The following is a 15,482-nucleotide window of genomic DNA, read 5'->3' on the forward strand; positions in this document are numbered from 1 at the left end:
GGGGACAAAGGTGGGGGACCAGGAATGGACTGCTATAAATACTCGTGGAAGAAAAAATATTCATTCCCCCACTGTCTCTGTCCCTTCATTTTCCCCAACTTACTCTCTAATCATTTTATCCTGGCCCTGCTATGCGTTCACTCCCCAAAACACTCACCCTGTCCTCCAGGGTACATGCAGCGAAAAGCTCGCCCCAGCTCCTCAGCCTGAACACGGCCAGCAGGAGTCAGTTCTCCACCCCACTTCAGTACCAGCAACAGAGATGGGGCCAGAGTTTCCCTCTGTGGATCTGAAGGAATAAAGGGCAGTGAACGGTCTAGATCTAAGAAAAATAGTGGGAAAATCTAAACCTTAGGTCTTCTGAGGAGACCAGAGACGTAATTTGGGGTAAAGGTCATCTATAGGCTCAAGAAAAAGAGATCTTGTGGGGAAAGAAGATGGACAAAAAAAATAAAAAGAACACAAGATCTGAGAGGTAGTGGTAAGGGGGACTACATCTTACCTTGCCCCTCATTAGAAGCTTTTACTCCATGAGGGTAGTAAGTCAATTGTACCTTCCGGTTTATACCTGAGAAGTGACCATACCTGCAGGATAAAGTCACAGTTTATGTTCTGTTCCAGCACCCCAATTCTCACTGTTATTGGCTCCCTTTTGCTATCCCCTTTCTCACATCTCCAATACAGACTTCAGCTGCTCTAGTTTTCCAGTCTTCTCCTCGATCTCACCACCTGGTTCTTTCTCCAGTTCAGCCAACAACAGCCTTGTGATATCCAGCACCTCCTAGAGGAAATAATAAGGTATCCATGCAGAAGGCCAAGTCCTAGACAGTTACCTTTCCATCCTAGTCTTTTATCAAGACTCCCAATGCCATATCCTCTATGTCTCTCATGGCACTGCTCCTCCTGGCCAGATTCACTACCTTACCTGGAGCTGCTCAGGTCGCTTGAGTTTTAATTTTCCTGTCTTGTAGCCACCATGTTTTTCAAACAGAGCAAAAAACCTGAAGAAGTAACGAGAAGCTTCAGTGTGGCATGAGACAGTCAAAGCCTCCAGGACTTGCCCCCCATGCAGTCTTCCTCACGAAAACCTATTTATGTAAATTAGGACACTCTTCTGACCTTGGGTGTTTCACTTCCATCTTCATCTTCTGCTTGGGAGTACGATCCCCATGACGAATAATTGCAATGACACAACGAAGTTCCATCCTAAGATCATAAATGTTATCAGAGCCTCTCCCACACCCCCATCCCACCTGCTGTCATCACATTACTTGACATGTCAAAAAACAGAGGGGCTGAGCAGGGCTCAGGCCTGTGATCTCAGCACTTTGGGAGGCTGAGGTGGGAGGATCACTTAGGCCCAGGAGAAACATAGGGTGAGCATGAGCAACATAGGGTGAGTCTGTCTCTATAAAAAAAGTTAAAAGAAAAAAAATTATCCAGGCATGGTGCCACACGCCTGTGGTCCCAGCTATTTGGGAGGCTGAGGTGGGAGCATCACTTGAGCCCAGGAGATAGAGGCTGCAGTGAACCATGAGTGCACCACTGCACTCCAGCCTGGGAGACAGAGCCAGATCCTGTCGCAAAAAAAAAAAAAAAAAAAAAAGAAAAAGAAAAGGGAACTGAGATTAGGAATATAAATGGAGGCTGGGCATGGTGGCTCATGCCTGTAATCCCAGCTCGTTGGAAGGCCGAGGCGGGTGGATCACTTGACGTCAGGAGTTCAAGATCAGCCTGGTCACATGGTGAAACCCCGTCTCTACTAAAAACACAAAAATTAGCCAGATGTGCTCACCTGAACCCAGGAGGTGGAGGTTGCTGTGGGCCGAGATCATGCCACTGCACTCCAGCCTGGGCAACAGAGCTAGACTCTGTCTCAAAAACAAACAAAACAAAACAAAAAAAACGGCGGGGGAATATAAGTGGAGTTAAGAAGACTGTGTATAAGAGGCCTAGGCTCCATTAGTCAGATAGTGTGGGGTCAGGAAGTAACCATTAGTCTGGCTTAAGGAATCCCATGGGTCTTAAGTAGGTTACTCCAGATTTTTTGCTTTTGCTTACATAGTGCCAGATGTGGTGGGAACAATGGGAATGTCCTCAGCCTCCGTGGGGATGGACCATGGAATCTGGAACTGTGGGGCAAGCTCCCGCATTATGGTGTTCCTAGAAAGAGAAACAAAGAAGCCCTGTAAAAATGAATAAACCAGAACTACTCACAGGAATGAAGCTCACAAAAACAAGCAGGCTGCAGGCAGAAGAATACATTAATATAAAGTCTAAAAACATACAAACAAATACCCATATTTATGTAGTACAAATATAAATAAATACATGGAATGACAAACACCAAATTATGGATTGTGGTTCCGTCTGGGGATGGGGAGGGGATGTTACTAGGGAGGAGTACATAGGGGCTTCGATTATATATATATACATACACACACACACACACACATATGTGTACATACACACGTATGTGTACAGTTTGTGTACATACACACATGTATGCGTATATAGATACACACATGTGTATATAGATGCACATATGTATGTGTATATATACAATATATACGTACATATATACACATATATACACATATGTGTACGTGTGTGTGTGTGTATATATATATATATATATATTTTTTTTTTTTTTTTTTTTTGAGATAGAGTTTCACTCTTGTTGCCCAGGCTGGAGTACAATGGCTTGATCTCAGCTCACTGCAACCTCCACCTCCTGGGATCAAGTGATTCTACTGCCTCAGCCTCCCAAGCAGCTGAGATTATAGGGGACCACCACCACGGCTGACTAATTTTTTGGGGTTTTTTGGGTTTTTTTTTTGAGATGGAGTCTCACTCTTGTCACCCAGGCTGGAGTACAGCAGCATGATCTCGGCTCACTGCAATCTCCGCCTCCCGGGTTCAAGTGATTCTCCTGTCTCAGCCTCCCAGGTGGCTGGGATTACAGGCGCCCACCAATATGCCTGGCTCATTTTTTTTTGTATTTTTAGTAGAGATGGGGTTTCACCATGTTGGCCAGGCTGGTCTCAAAGTCCTGACCTCAGGTGATCCATGAACCCTGGCCTCCCAAAGTGCTGGGATTACAGGCGGAAGCCACTGAGCCTGGCCAATTTTTTGTATTTGTAGTAGGAACGAGGTTTCACCATGTTGGTCAGGCTGGTCTCAAACTCCTGACCTCAGGTGATGTACCCGCCTCGGCCTCCCAAAGTGCCAGGATTACAGGCGTGAGCTACCACACCCGACCTATATTCCTAATATTTTATTTCTTAAGCTAGGTGGTGAATACATAGATGCTCACTATAGTCATCATTCCTCATATATTTCTGAATGGTTTATACATTACGTGACAAATTTCTTGGAAAGTCAAGTTGCAGAGCAGTATTATAGTATGACCACATTTAGTAAAAGAAATACAGTTTGGATATGGCAGAAAAAGATAAATTGTTATGTCTAAAACTGTTAACAACAATGGTCTCTGGGAGGGGCAGTGTTAGAAAGGCAAGGAGCCTGAGGAGCCCTTCCTTTCTTATTTTTATTTTTTTAATTTAATTAATTAATTAATTTATTTATTTATTTATTGGGACGCAGTTTTGCTCTTGTCACCCAGGCTGGAGTGCAATGGCACGATCTCAGCTCACTGCAACCTTCACCTCCTGCGTTCAAGCGATTCTCCTGCCGCAGCCTCCCTAGTAGCTGGGATTACAGGCATGCGCCACCATGCCTGGCTAAGGTTGTATCTTTAGTAGAAACAGGGTTTCACCATGTTGACCAGGCTGGTCTCTAACTCCTGACCTCAGGTGACCCACCCGCCTCAGCCTCTCAAAGTGCAGAGTTTATAGGCATGAGTCATCACGCCTGGCCTGCTTTTTCACTTTTAAATCATATTTGTGATATTTAAAATAAAGCAAAAACTTTCAAATATTCTTCTGTAAGCCCATTCTCCCCAGCGCAGACCACTATGTCTCTTACCCCAGAATCTTGGCACAGTCATCGTAGTATTTCATCGAGTTCTTGACAAAACTAAAGCCATTGACATCACACACAAAGGAATGACCATTGGCACGAAGAAGGTCAAATCCACAAACTGTTTGCTGCAAGGAAAAGAAGAAAGATGAGAACAAGACAGTTACTCTTCCCGGACCCCTGTTCCTTCCTCTCTCCCTCATTTCACAACCTCCCTGGGCCCTCCTCTACCTTGAAAGCTACGCAGACTTTCCTGGCCACCAGCTTTTCCATGGCAGTCAGCATGACTGGATATCGAATCTCTTTCCCCTCACTGTCTCGTTCAACCTTCCCATCCAAAGCTGGAGATTTTCTAGCTTCAGCATGGGCATAATCTGGCCCCACTGTATACACCTGCAGGTACATAGCATCACTGAGTATGCCCACAGCTCACCCTGTATATGAGAAGACAATATGAGCACTAGGTCTGTAGACGAGTTTCAGAGTAAAACAACAACAACAAAAACAAAACAAATCCTGAGCATTAAGGAGACTGACCAACATTTTTCCTACTGAGCCTTACTGAAGTATCATTATGAATTTCTCCTCGGGACTCCACTACTGTCAGGTAGTCCTTATTAAAAAATAATTTACAAACATTATACCATTTTTCTAAGTCAGCCTTGCCCTTGCTCTGATAGTGAAAATGTGAATGTCTGTATCCTCCACTCATTATCTTCACCTGAATATGAAAGCCAATCACATTCACATCATGTTATTTTCTAGGACCTCCTCCCCATATACTTCCACCTGTTTCCCAAGTACCCCATCCCCACCCACACATTTGTAACCTCTTAAATCCCTATATCCACCATAACCTTGACATCTGTGCCATCTGTTGGCATAAACTCCTCATAGATGTACGACCCCGTCTTTCGGACGCTGCTCTCAGGTGAGTAAACACTGCTTCGGCTGCCAATCTTCAAGAGAAAAAAAGAAGAAAAAACAATGTTGCCTCAACTCTCTGTTCTGTCCCCAAATTCTCCATCTTCCTTCCCCACAACCTCATCCTTGCCCTTTCACCTCTCTGACTCCCCAGATGCTCAAATATCCCCCCTACCTTACGAAAGAGACGCTGGCTTCCTCCTCCAGCTGAGCTGGGGTAGTAGATGTAAACATTGTGGTCTTCTGCACTCACTGGCTTCTCCACAAAGGGCTTGGGAAAGACAGCTCCATTGACCTCTACTTGGTCTTCACCTTCTATCAGGTTGCATTCTGAAAGGTGGATGTGTACTCATTCCTATGGCCTAAGGTTGTGGAATATTACTAATTCTCATTTCCCCAGGTTTTCGTCTCTATAACCCTCAAATTTTTATGACTATATCTTTGTAATAGATGAGGTAAAATCTCTACATAACAGGTCCAACCCTCTGTCCGAAGACTCATGGCTCTAACCCCACCCATAATCCAATAACCAAAACCCCACACAGATAGGTGGTATACAGGAGATGTCTAGAAGATGGAAACGTGGCTAAGTCATAGAAAGCAAGGAAAGGCAGGACTAACCCTCCCTCAGGCCAGGTACTCACCCTCAGGCCGGGCAGGATCACGGTTGAGCACAGCATATCGAGGCAGATCAATACCCTCTTCCTGCAGGATCCGGTACACCTCCCTCCTGTCACCCCCAAATAAAATAGCTGGGAGAGGTGGGAGTAACTAAGGGGAGAGGCTGGGGATTTCATTTGCACAGGATTAAAAGACACCAGGGCACAAAATTATGGTACAAAAATTAGGCATGTTGGTTTCACTCTGCCCCTCTCACAGTGGGTTCCCTGAACACGCATGATCCCAAAGCCACCCATCTCACTGGTCAATAGGAAGTTATACCTATCTTGGATGTAATACTGCATGGCCAGATCATTGATAAGAAAGGGGTTTCGAAGCTTGGAGTAAGCAACAGCTTTGTCCAGAGGAAAGCCTGGAATGGAGACAGGAAATAAAGAGACCAAAGGAAGGGAGAGAAAGAGAACGAGAAAAGAGCAAGAGAGATACAAAGACATATTAAAGCTATTAGCTGCCACTGAGCTCCTCTACCCATTCAACCCATCACTTATTCTTCTGCCCAGCTCCCCAAGTCTAGGATATTTATCAAGAAAAAGTAAAACAGAAGTTATTTTTACGGTCCTTCCAGAGACCCAATTCTGTCAGAGATCCTAAGACACTTAGAGTTGTCCTGAGGTTAGACTATAGGCTTTAAACCCCCGGCAACTCCTGCAAGATGTAGGGAAAGCAAACTCCTTGGCACCATTCTCTAGTGTGTCACAAGTAGCTGACGGCTCTTTACTAAGGAAATAAGACAATAAGAACCTCATTTCCCGAACCAGTATTCCCACCACCATTCCCTCCCATTTTCCTTCATAGACCCCAACCTTTGGAGTGGAAAGAGATGAGGCAGTGGCAGGATGGCCAGTTTTCCACAGGTTCATTAAGGATTACATCTTCTCCCAGAATGATAACAGTCAGGTAGTCAAATCTGCAGAGTCGCTCTAGGATTTGAGTCATTGGCTTGGACTTGGATTTCTTGGTCATGGCACAGATGCCAACAATGATCTGAGGTTCAGGAGGCTACAGAGAGGAAGTGCTATCAGAAACTCAAGAACTTCCCACCAATATCACCCCCTTCTGGGAACACTGTCTTATCTTCTTAGGGCACAGAGTTTCTTGCCAGAACTCTGGACCTATGGGATAAAGGGTGCCTCCTAACTTTGATCGAGGTTGAGGCACAGCTAGGGATTCCAACTGCCTACAGAATTGGAGCCTTTCCACAGCAGGAAATATGCGCTCAAGCAGGAGAGCTAGAGAACCAACAACCATGAGACGACAGGAAGATCCTAAGGGCAGGGGTTTCTTTTTTTTTTTGGAGATGGAGTCTCACTCTGTCGCCCAGGCTGGAGTGCAGTGGCACGATTTCTGCTCACTGCAACCTCCAACTCCTGGGCTCAAGCGATTCTCCTGCCTAGACCTCTCGAGTAGCTGGGATTACAGGCGCCCACCACCACACCCAGCTAATTTTTGTATTTTTAGTAGAGACAGGGTTTCACCATGTTGGACAGGCTGCTTTCGAATTCCTGACCTCAAATGATCTGGCCACCTTGGCCTCCCAAAGTGCTGGGATTACCCAGGCCCGGCCAGGGCAGGGATTTCTAAGAGAGGCAACCTACCAATCTCTACTGCCCCTCCCCTAAACTAGGATAGGGCCTGTTTATGCAGGGAGTCTATGCATTCGGAAAGAACAGAGAGGTATCTCTAACCAATAGAATCTTAACTCTTTAGGACAGAGGCTCCAACCCCAAGTTACATCATTTTCCCCATTCTTACCACTTCATCCTCCTCATCCTCAAGGAGCTCGCTGTCACTCTCTTCTGGCCTCATGCCTATTCCACGGGTGCCCAGCCCCTCATCTCCAGCTCCAAGGAAGAAGTGGGCCGTGGTACTCTCGCCCTCACTGGCCGTCAATGACCACATCCCTGCCGGAACACCCACTCATCCCGCTCTGCAGAGGGGGGTACCCCATCAGCTCAGAACCCAAGCCCCCTGGCAGTGGGTGGGGCTGGGGATGGAGATGAAAAGCATAAGAGGGAACTATAAGGGGAAACAAAACAAAGCTATAGGAAGAAGGATCAACAAGAAAGGAGGCATATGGGCTATGACTTGAGATGCTAAAAGAGCCATAAAAGAAAAGCAAGGTATCCCTTTTCCTCCCTGCTCACCCCACCCCAACCAATAAATTAGTAAGAGGATCAGATAATCAGCCCTTACAATGCCGGCATGTCCCTGATTTGGCCAGCAAGAAACATTAACTTCAGGCAGCAAATGGGAAAGGCAGGTCCTCGAGGAAGGCTACTCTTGAGTCCTACCAGAAGAGAAGGTTAGAGTGACATTTCAAACTTTGGACTCATTTCACAATGTTCCTAGCCCTTTTCCACCTCCTCACAGTAATGTTGAATTCAGTAATTTAATTCAAAGGAAGAGGAATGAGAGAGCTCAGCTGCCTTTCCCCTTAAACCTCTTCTTCATTCTTCCCAAAGATTAACTCAAAAAATATTTATTGAGGGCACCCTACATTCTAAGCATTATATCAGAACATTAAGGCCAGGCACACTGGCTTACACCTATAATCTCGGCGCTTTGGGAGGCTGAGGAGGGTGGATCACTTGAGTCCAGGAGTTCGAGACCAGCCAGGCAACATGTCAAAACCCAGTTTCTACAAAAACATTCAAAAATTAGGCAGGCATGGTGGTGCATGCCTGTAGTCCCAGCTACTTGGGAGGCTGAGGCAAGAGGATCATTTGAGCCCAGGATGCGGACGTTGCAGTGAGCTGAGATCACGCCATTGCACTCCAGCCTGGGTGACAGAGTGAGACCCTCTCTCAAACCAAAAATTTAAAAAATAATAAAACCCCCATGCTCTCTCTCTCTCCTTCATCTACTCCACCTTAAAAGACAGTTGCACAGCCAGATACCATGGTTCATCCCTATAATTCCAGCACTTTGGGAGGCTGAGGCAAGAGGATCGCTCGGGCTTAGGGGTTTAAGACCGGCCAGGGCAACATAGCAAGACCTCACCTCTACAAAAAAATTTTAAGGCTGGGTGCAGTGGTTCATGCGTGTAATCCCAGCACTTTCGGAGGCTGAACCAGGATGACTGCCTGAGCCTCAGAGTTTGAGACCAGCCTGGGCAATATAGGTAGACCTGGCCTTTACAAAAGCTTTTTCTTAAATTAGCCATGCATGGTGGCACGTTGCCTGTGGTCCCAGCTACTTGGGAGGTTAAGCTGGGAGGACTGTTTAAGCCCAAGAGGTCGGGACTGCAATGAGCTGTGATTGTACCACTGCACTCCAGCCTGGGCGACACAAAAATACCCTGTTTCGGCCAGGCACGGTGGCTCACGCCTGTAATCCCAGCACTTTGGGACGCCGAGGCGGGTGATCACGAGGTCAGGAGATCGAGACCATCCTGGCTAACATGGTGAAACCCCGTCTCTACTAAAAATACACAAAAAAAAATTAGCCGGGCATGGTGGCCGGCTCCAGTAGTCCTAGCTACTGGGGAGGCTGAGGCAGGAGAATGGCGTGAACCCGGGAGGCGGAGCTTGCAGTGAGCGGAGATCATGTCACTGCACTCCAGCCTGGGCAAAAGAGCAAGACTCCGTCTCAAAAAAAAAAAAAAAATACCCTGTTTCAAAAGGAAAAAAAAAATTTTTTTCTTTTCTTGAGATGGAGTCTCGCTCTCTTGCCCAGGCTGGAGTGCAGTGGCATAACCTCAGCTCACTGCAACCTCCACCTCCCGGGTTCAAGCAATTCTGCCTCAGCCTCCCAAGTAGCTGGGACCACAGGCACACCCCACCATGCCCGGCCAATTTTTTGTATTTTTTTTTTTTTTTAGTAGAGACAAGGTTTCACCATGCTGACCAAGCTGGTCTCGAACTCCTGACCTCGTGATCCGCCTGCCTCAGCCTCCCAAAGTGCTGGGATTACAGGCGTGAACCACCATACCCGGACAAAAAGTTTTTAAAAATTAGCCAGGCATAGTGAGTGGCACAAGCCTGTGGTCCCAGCTACTCAATAGACTGAGGTGGAAGGATTGTTTAAGCCCAAGAGGTCAAGGCTGCAGTGAGCTGTGATTGTGCCACTGCACTCCAGCCTGGGTGAGAGCAAAACCCTGCCTCAAATAATGATAATAATAATAATAACAATAGAAGACAAATGCCCAAGTTCAGAAAATCTGTTCAGGGAAAGAGATCTAGTGTGGTTGGGAGGTTCAGAATACAGGCATCCATACAGCAGCCTCCAACCCATTCTCAAACTGAAATCTCAATGTTCTCTCTAGTGTCCCCTGGTACTATAGAACCAGTGCTAGTCTAGGCCAAGATCCCTCACGCCAGGAGCTACAGTGGAAAAAAAAAAAATCCTGCCTAAAACTGTACCAGTAAGAATATCTTAAGACTTTAACTTGAACCAGCAGTTCCACTTCTGTGTACACACAAGTAATGTAGTTGTTCTCAACCAGCTGTGATTTTGCTGCACAGGGGACTTTTGGCAGGAGACATTTTTGGTTGTCACAATTGGAAAGGTACTATTGGCGTCTAGTGAGTAGAGGCCAGGGATACTGCCAAACATTCTAAAATGCATAAGATATCTCCTCACAACCAAGAATTATCCAGCCTTAAATCTCAGTAGTGCTGAGGTAGAGAAACCCTGCTGTAGAGAAATTCTCCTACATAAGACTTTTGTGAGGAACTTCTTAATCCTCTTCATCTCTCTGTTGGTAATGAGAAAAACTGAAAACAGTTCAGAGGTTACAAGTAGAATCCATAAATATAATGTCATATATAGAAATGATAGACTAATAGCAATGTAAAAATAAAAGCTATATGTAATAAATGGACAGTTTCCAAATACAAACTGCAGAAATATACCTGCAGTACATCCCTATTGTATAAATACAAATGTTACATATGGTTTATGACTGCATATATAATTAGTAGAAGTATAAAAACAGGGACTGGAAAGAAAGACATCAAATTCATGATAGTGTTTACCTTTGAGGAGAAGGGAGAATGGAACTGAGGATTCAAATGGTACTCCACAACCTTATCTACAATGTTTATTTCAATTGTAAAAAAGATCTGAAGCAAATACACAGAAGGTTAACATTCGTTACTATGAATTGTAAGGATATGAATATCTGTTATTATTTTCCAAAAATAAAAATTGAGTCACACATCAGCAATTTTCCGTGGTCTCCAAAAGTTCTCAGAAACACTGACCAATGACTCTAGTGAAAGCCACAAACTCCTTAAGTAAATGAACTTGTCTTACAGAAATAATATCTTATATATGTAATTAGTCTCATAGATTTTGAAAATAGTCTTGAATAATTATTTTCTCTATCTTTAAACTCTTTCATGACAACTGGGGTTTACAATTTTGACCAGAAAAGTTCTAGCTGACCACCAGGCACGGTGGCTCACACCTGTAATCTCAGCACTTTGGGAGGCCAAGGCAGGCGGATCACTTGAGGTCAGGAGTTCAAGAACAGCCTGGCCAACATGGCGAAACCCCGCCTCTACTAAAAATACAAAAAATTAGCCGGGTGGGGTGGCGCGCACCTGTAATCCCAGCTACTCAGGAGGCTGAGGCTGGAGAATCGCTTGAACCCAGGAGGCGGAGGTTGCAATGAGCCGAGATCACGCCACTGCACTCCAGCCTGGGCAACAAGAGTGAAAATCCTGTCTCAAAAAAAAATAAACAGAAAGAAAGTTCTAGCGGACCTTTATATAGACCTCGACCTCTCGACCTTTCCAGTTTTCATTATCTGCTGTGTTTACTTCTCAACTGCCACGGGGATGCGACATTCTCCTTAGGCTTAATATTTCTAGTTGTGCACTGCAGGTCTCATACACACACTCTTACCCCTGATAAAAACGCTATTTTTTTTGAATTCCTTTTCAGTGACCTGACCCAATTTCCCTGACTTGGGACATTCCCAAGGTCCCTGTATAGTTTGAGCAAGTAGAATTTTGTTGCATTCTTTATCTTCGCTCTGAAGCCGGGACTTTCTCTCAACTCTAAGATTCCTAACCCTTTGCCCTTTCTTCCATTGAGTCCTTCCTCATTTTCCACTGAATGTACACTCATGTTCTTGAAATTCTACTGCAACTACATAACGGGGCATGGTAACTAATAGAATAGGGAAGAGACTGTTTACAAATATGTGGCTGAAGAGAGACGAAAGGTCTAAATTCCCAGTTAACAAAGCAAAAATAGAAGCCTGACAGAAATAGCTATGAAATAAGGCAGGATTTATTTAGATGCACCTCTGGGAGAAGATGGGCTTTAATGTGGTGTTCCCAGAGCCGCTTCCCTGTTTTCCATGCTCTTCTCCCCATCTGCCTCTCCCCCAAGCTTTGTTGCGAAAGAAAAGAAAACTTCACACTCCACACTGGGCTAAAGGGCAGTCTTACTCTGACAGGAATCAATGTGAATGGAAGGAAAGAAGCAAGGAGATAGGCGAGTAAGGTAACGAAGGAGGGGCAGGCAGGCAATCTTCTCAGGAACATCTATGTTAAATCAGATCTGGAGAAGGGGTAGAAGGGAGGGTAAACGGTGTAACTTCTTTAACCCTTAGAATTTAGGGCTCCTTGCATAGTCATCTAATTTCCTAAATCACTATGCACTTGATGGTGGACTCCATTGGTAGCGAAGAGGAAATATCAATACAAATTCCAGGCAGGAATACTTCCAACACAGAAAAACTCCTCAGGCCACCAACACTACTTTCTGCCCACCTTGAACAGTGGACGCCTCACTTCCTTCTTAATGCAATTTTTAATTCTTCAGACACACTCCTCATTCCGACTCTGATCAACTGTGCTCCTCTCCCTGTTCTCAGTATCAGCTGCTTCGTTCCGCCTAATTTCCCCAACTTGCTATGACTCTTGCCCCAATACTGACTGCAGCCTCCCCATCCCACTCCGCATCATTGGTCAACTAATTCCATTAATCCAACTAATCCTCGCACTCACTGATTGCCCAGTATTAAACTCCTTCACCCCCTCGCACGAGTCACCATACTTGGTAACATCTTTATATTGACCCCTCAGTGACCCCCCACAATGACGGCCTGCTATCCATTCTTTCCTCACATCACCCCTCCCTCCAGGCTGTCTTCTCTCAGCCGCAACCCATTCCTCAAGCTACCCCCTTCCCCCTGGACTCCAGCCCCACCCCTCCTGGCGCAGATCCCTTCCACCTTGATCCTCTCCCCTGTACGACTCCGCTCCTCCATCCTCCCACAGGACCCCCTCTTCCTCACGCAGACCCCCACATACCTATCTCCTCTCCCGTCGACTCCCTCTTCGGTACTCTCCTCGCACAGCTCCGGGTCACGAATACCGCCCTCGCATCCCGACTCCACTAGCCTTTGCCCGCCCCCGCCTTCGCCGCCTCACTCTCCCTATGCTGACACTAAGGCCCCTCCGCTGGGCCTCTTCCCAAAGCGGAGCCCACCCGGAACGAACCCCAGCCCTGGGAACCCACCAAGCCCACTCTACCGCGCCCACCCGGTCCGATACCGCCCCCAGCCCCAGCCACTCCCCCGCCGCCCCCGGCCTTCACTCACCCGCCTCCCTCCGCTCGCGCAGCCGAACCTGCCGGCAGCGACACCTGACAGCGGCCCAATCAAAGCGCGACTTCTTTGCGGTTCCACCAATCAGCGAAGGGCGCGCACCAGTAACAGAGTCAGGCTGCGTTGGCCGGCGCTTCTGCGCGGAGGGGCGTGACCCCTAGTGGCTCTGGGAGGGAATGCAACTTGATGCTCCCTTCCTTTGATTTCTTAGTGTGTCGCCAAAGTCCAGAAGCGTGGTCTAGACAGAGAAGTTTCTTGAGACGACGGGGTGGGTGGGAAGCCTCAGGCTGAGAAAGAGGAAGAGGCAGAGTTTGTGCCATTGCTGTTCCTTCAGAGCAAAAACCAGGTCTTCCCTTTGTCTTATGAGACAAAACAGGGTCTCATATATGTACAGATCCAATAAATAAAGGTTGAAAATATTAACAGATGTAAAGAGGACTGATAGGGAGACTGGAGACAAAAAAGAGACAAGGAGAGAAGCAGATTAGAAAGTTAAGGGAAGGAACAGAGAGACATTTACAGAGGAGGCAAGAAAGTGGATGGACCTGGAACTCTAGACAAATTGATTCCTATCTCCACAGCCTGCTTTTTCTCTATGCTCCAGACAAAGCTGGATTTGAATCCTGGCCTTACCTTTAATAGCTGTGCAGCCTTGAGCGACTCACTTAACTTCTCTGAGCCTTTATTTTTCTCATCCATAAAAATAGGATTAAAAACCTAGGGCTGGGCTCGGTGGCTCACGCCTGTAATCCCAGCACTTTCGGAGACCAAGTTAGGCGGATCACCAGGTCAGGAGGTCGAGATCATCCTGGCCAACATGGTGAAACCCCGTCTCTACTGAATATACAGAAATTAGCCAAGTGTGGTGGTGCGCACCTGTAATCCCAGCTACTCGGGAGGCTGAGGCAGGAAAATCGTTTGAACCCGGGAGGTGGAGACAGCAGTGAGCCGAAATGGCGCCACTGCACCCCATCCTGGTGAGAAAGCCAGACTCCTTCTCAAAAAAAAAAAAAAACCCCAAAAAACCCCCAAAAAACCTAATTAAGGCCAATTGTAGTGGCTCGCGCCTACAATCCCAGTACGTTGGGAGGCCGAGGCGGGCAGATCGCTGGAGTGCAAGGAGTTCAAGACCAGCCTGGTCAACATGATGAAACCCTGTCTCTACAAGAAATGCAAAAGCTAGCCAGGTGTGGTGGCGTATGCTTGTGCTCCCAGCTACTTATGAGGCTGAGGCGGGAGGATCACTTGAGCCTGGGAGATGGAGTTTGCAGTGAGCCAAGATCACCTCACTACATTCCAACCTGGGTGACAGAGCGAGGCCCTGTCTCAAAAAACAACAACAACAAAACACCTCACTTAAAGGGTACTGATAATATGAAAGCATTTTGTATTGTATATGTTATTGCTCTTATTATCCTCGCATCTTCACTTGGGTTTCCCTGGTCAAGACAGTTGTTCCCTTTTTCTTCTCTGCAATATTAGGGGTCTTGCCACTTTTCCAGTCGTGCCTCATTGTACTGACCCCACAAGGCCTCCTGAATGGACATAGAAATGATTCTAAGGGCTTGAATAGATTGTTCTAGGAGGAATAGATGCCTCCCTAGTTCATGCTCAGGCTCATACCCCCTCCACCACTCTAGCCCTTCAAACTAGCTATTACAGCATCTTCCAGGTATTTAACTCCCCTTACTATCCCCATGAAAATGTAGACTCTGTCCCCAGTAATCATTGGAACAATCCAATTCAACTCAATGAAATAATACATATAAAATTTCCTTGTAATTGTAAAGTGCTTTAAAAATATTAAATACTATTGACAACAATAATTCTTATTAAATAAATGAAATACCATATAACAATACCATATATTGATTACTTCCATATGCTGCAAAATAATTTTTTAAATGAGCATTAATATATTATGTGCTTGTAAAAGGCACACAAGGGATAAGAAAAGTGCATAAGTACATGTGTTTTCTCAGTGGAATTATTGCTCACATTTGGGAAGCTACTCTCTAAACTTGGGTAATTTCTCTACTCCTCTGGCTGTCTTATTTCTCCTTCGGTAATTATCTCTTCCCACTTCCTATTCCTTAGTAACACCCTCTCAATCAAATAGCAACCCTACTGCTCTGGAAGATTATTTCCCTATTTATCTGGATAAATACACGCTATTCTAAGAAATTATATTTATTTATTCATGGCTACTTTTTAACCTAGGTGAAGAGGCCCCACAATACAGGCAACATTTTCCACACTGCAGCTGCATAACTCTGTTCTCTAATAATTGATGTCTTACCAGAAGAAGAAGGGATGGACCCAAGAGAGAGGT

General features: G+C 45.9%; 1 protein-coding gene across 18 annotated transcripts in view; it reads right to left on the reverse strand.

The window, feature by feature from the left end:
• Positions 1-13,380, reverse strand: part of PPIP5K1 (diphosphoinositol pentakisphosphate kinase 1) — a 61,568-nt gene extending 48,188 nt beyond the window's left edge. For 3 of the 18 annotated variants that reach the window (XM_055098349.2, XM_063596598.1, XM_034938634.3), the window contains exons 1-16: positions 12,855-13,125; positions 7,780-7,873; positions 7,339-7,513; positions 6,390-6,585; positions 5,848-5,938; positions 5,550-5,635; positions 5,081-5,235; positions 4,839-4,940; positions 4,213-4,374; positions 3,988-4,109; positions 2,062-2,163; positions 1,120-1,206; positions 926-1,001; positions 672-781; positions 503-585; positions 158-289 (exon numbers count right to left, since the gene is read on the reverse strand). In XM_055098349.2, the coding sequence (XP_054954324.1) occupies positions 158-289; positions 503-585; positions 672-781; positions 926-1,001; positions 1,120-1,206; positions 2,062-2,163; positions 3,988-4,109; positions 4,213-4,374; positions 4,839-4,940; positions 5,081-5,235; positions 5,550-5,635; positions 5,848-5,938; positions 6,390-6,585; positions 7,339-7,485 (1,651 nt within the window). In that variant the 5' untranslated portion in view covers positions 7,486-7,513; positions 7,780-7,873; positions 12,855-13,125. The other 15 variants (XM_034938642.3, XM_034938629.3, XM_034938648.3 and 12 more) reach the window with 13 other exon arrangements.
• Between the last annotated feature and the right edge of the window lie 2,102 nt (positions 13,381-15,482).

This window comes from Pan paniscus, chromosome 16, assembly GCF_029289425.2.
Source record: "Pan paniscus chromosome 16, NHGRI_mPanPan1-v2.0_pri, whole genome shotgun sequence".
Classification (NCBI taxonomy): domain Eukaryota; kingdom Metazoa; phylum Chordata; class Mammalia; order Primates; family Hominidae; genus Pan; species Pan paniscus.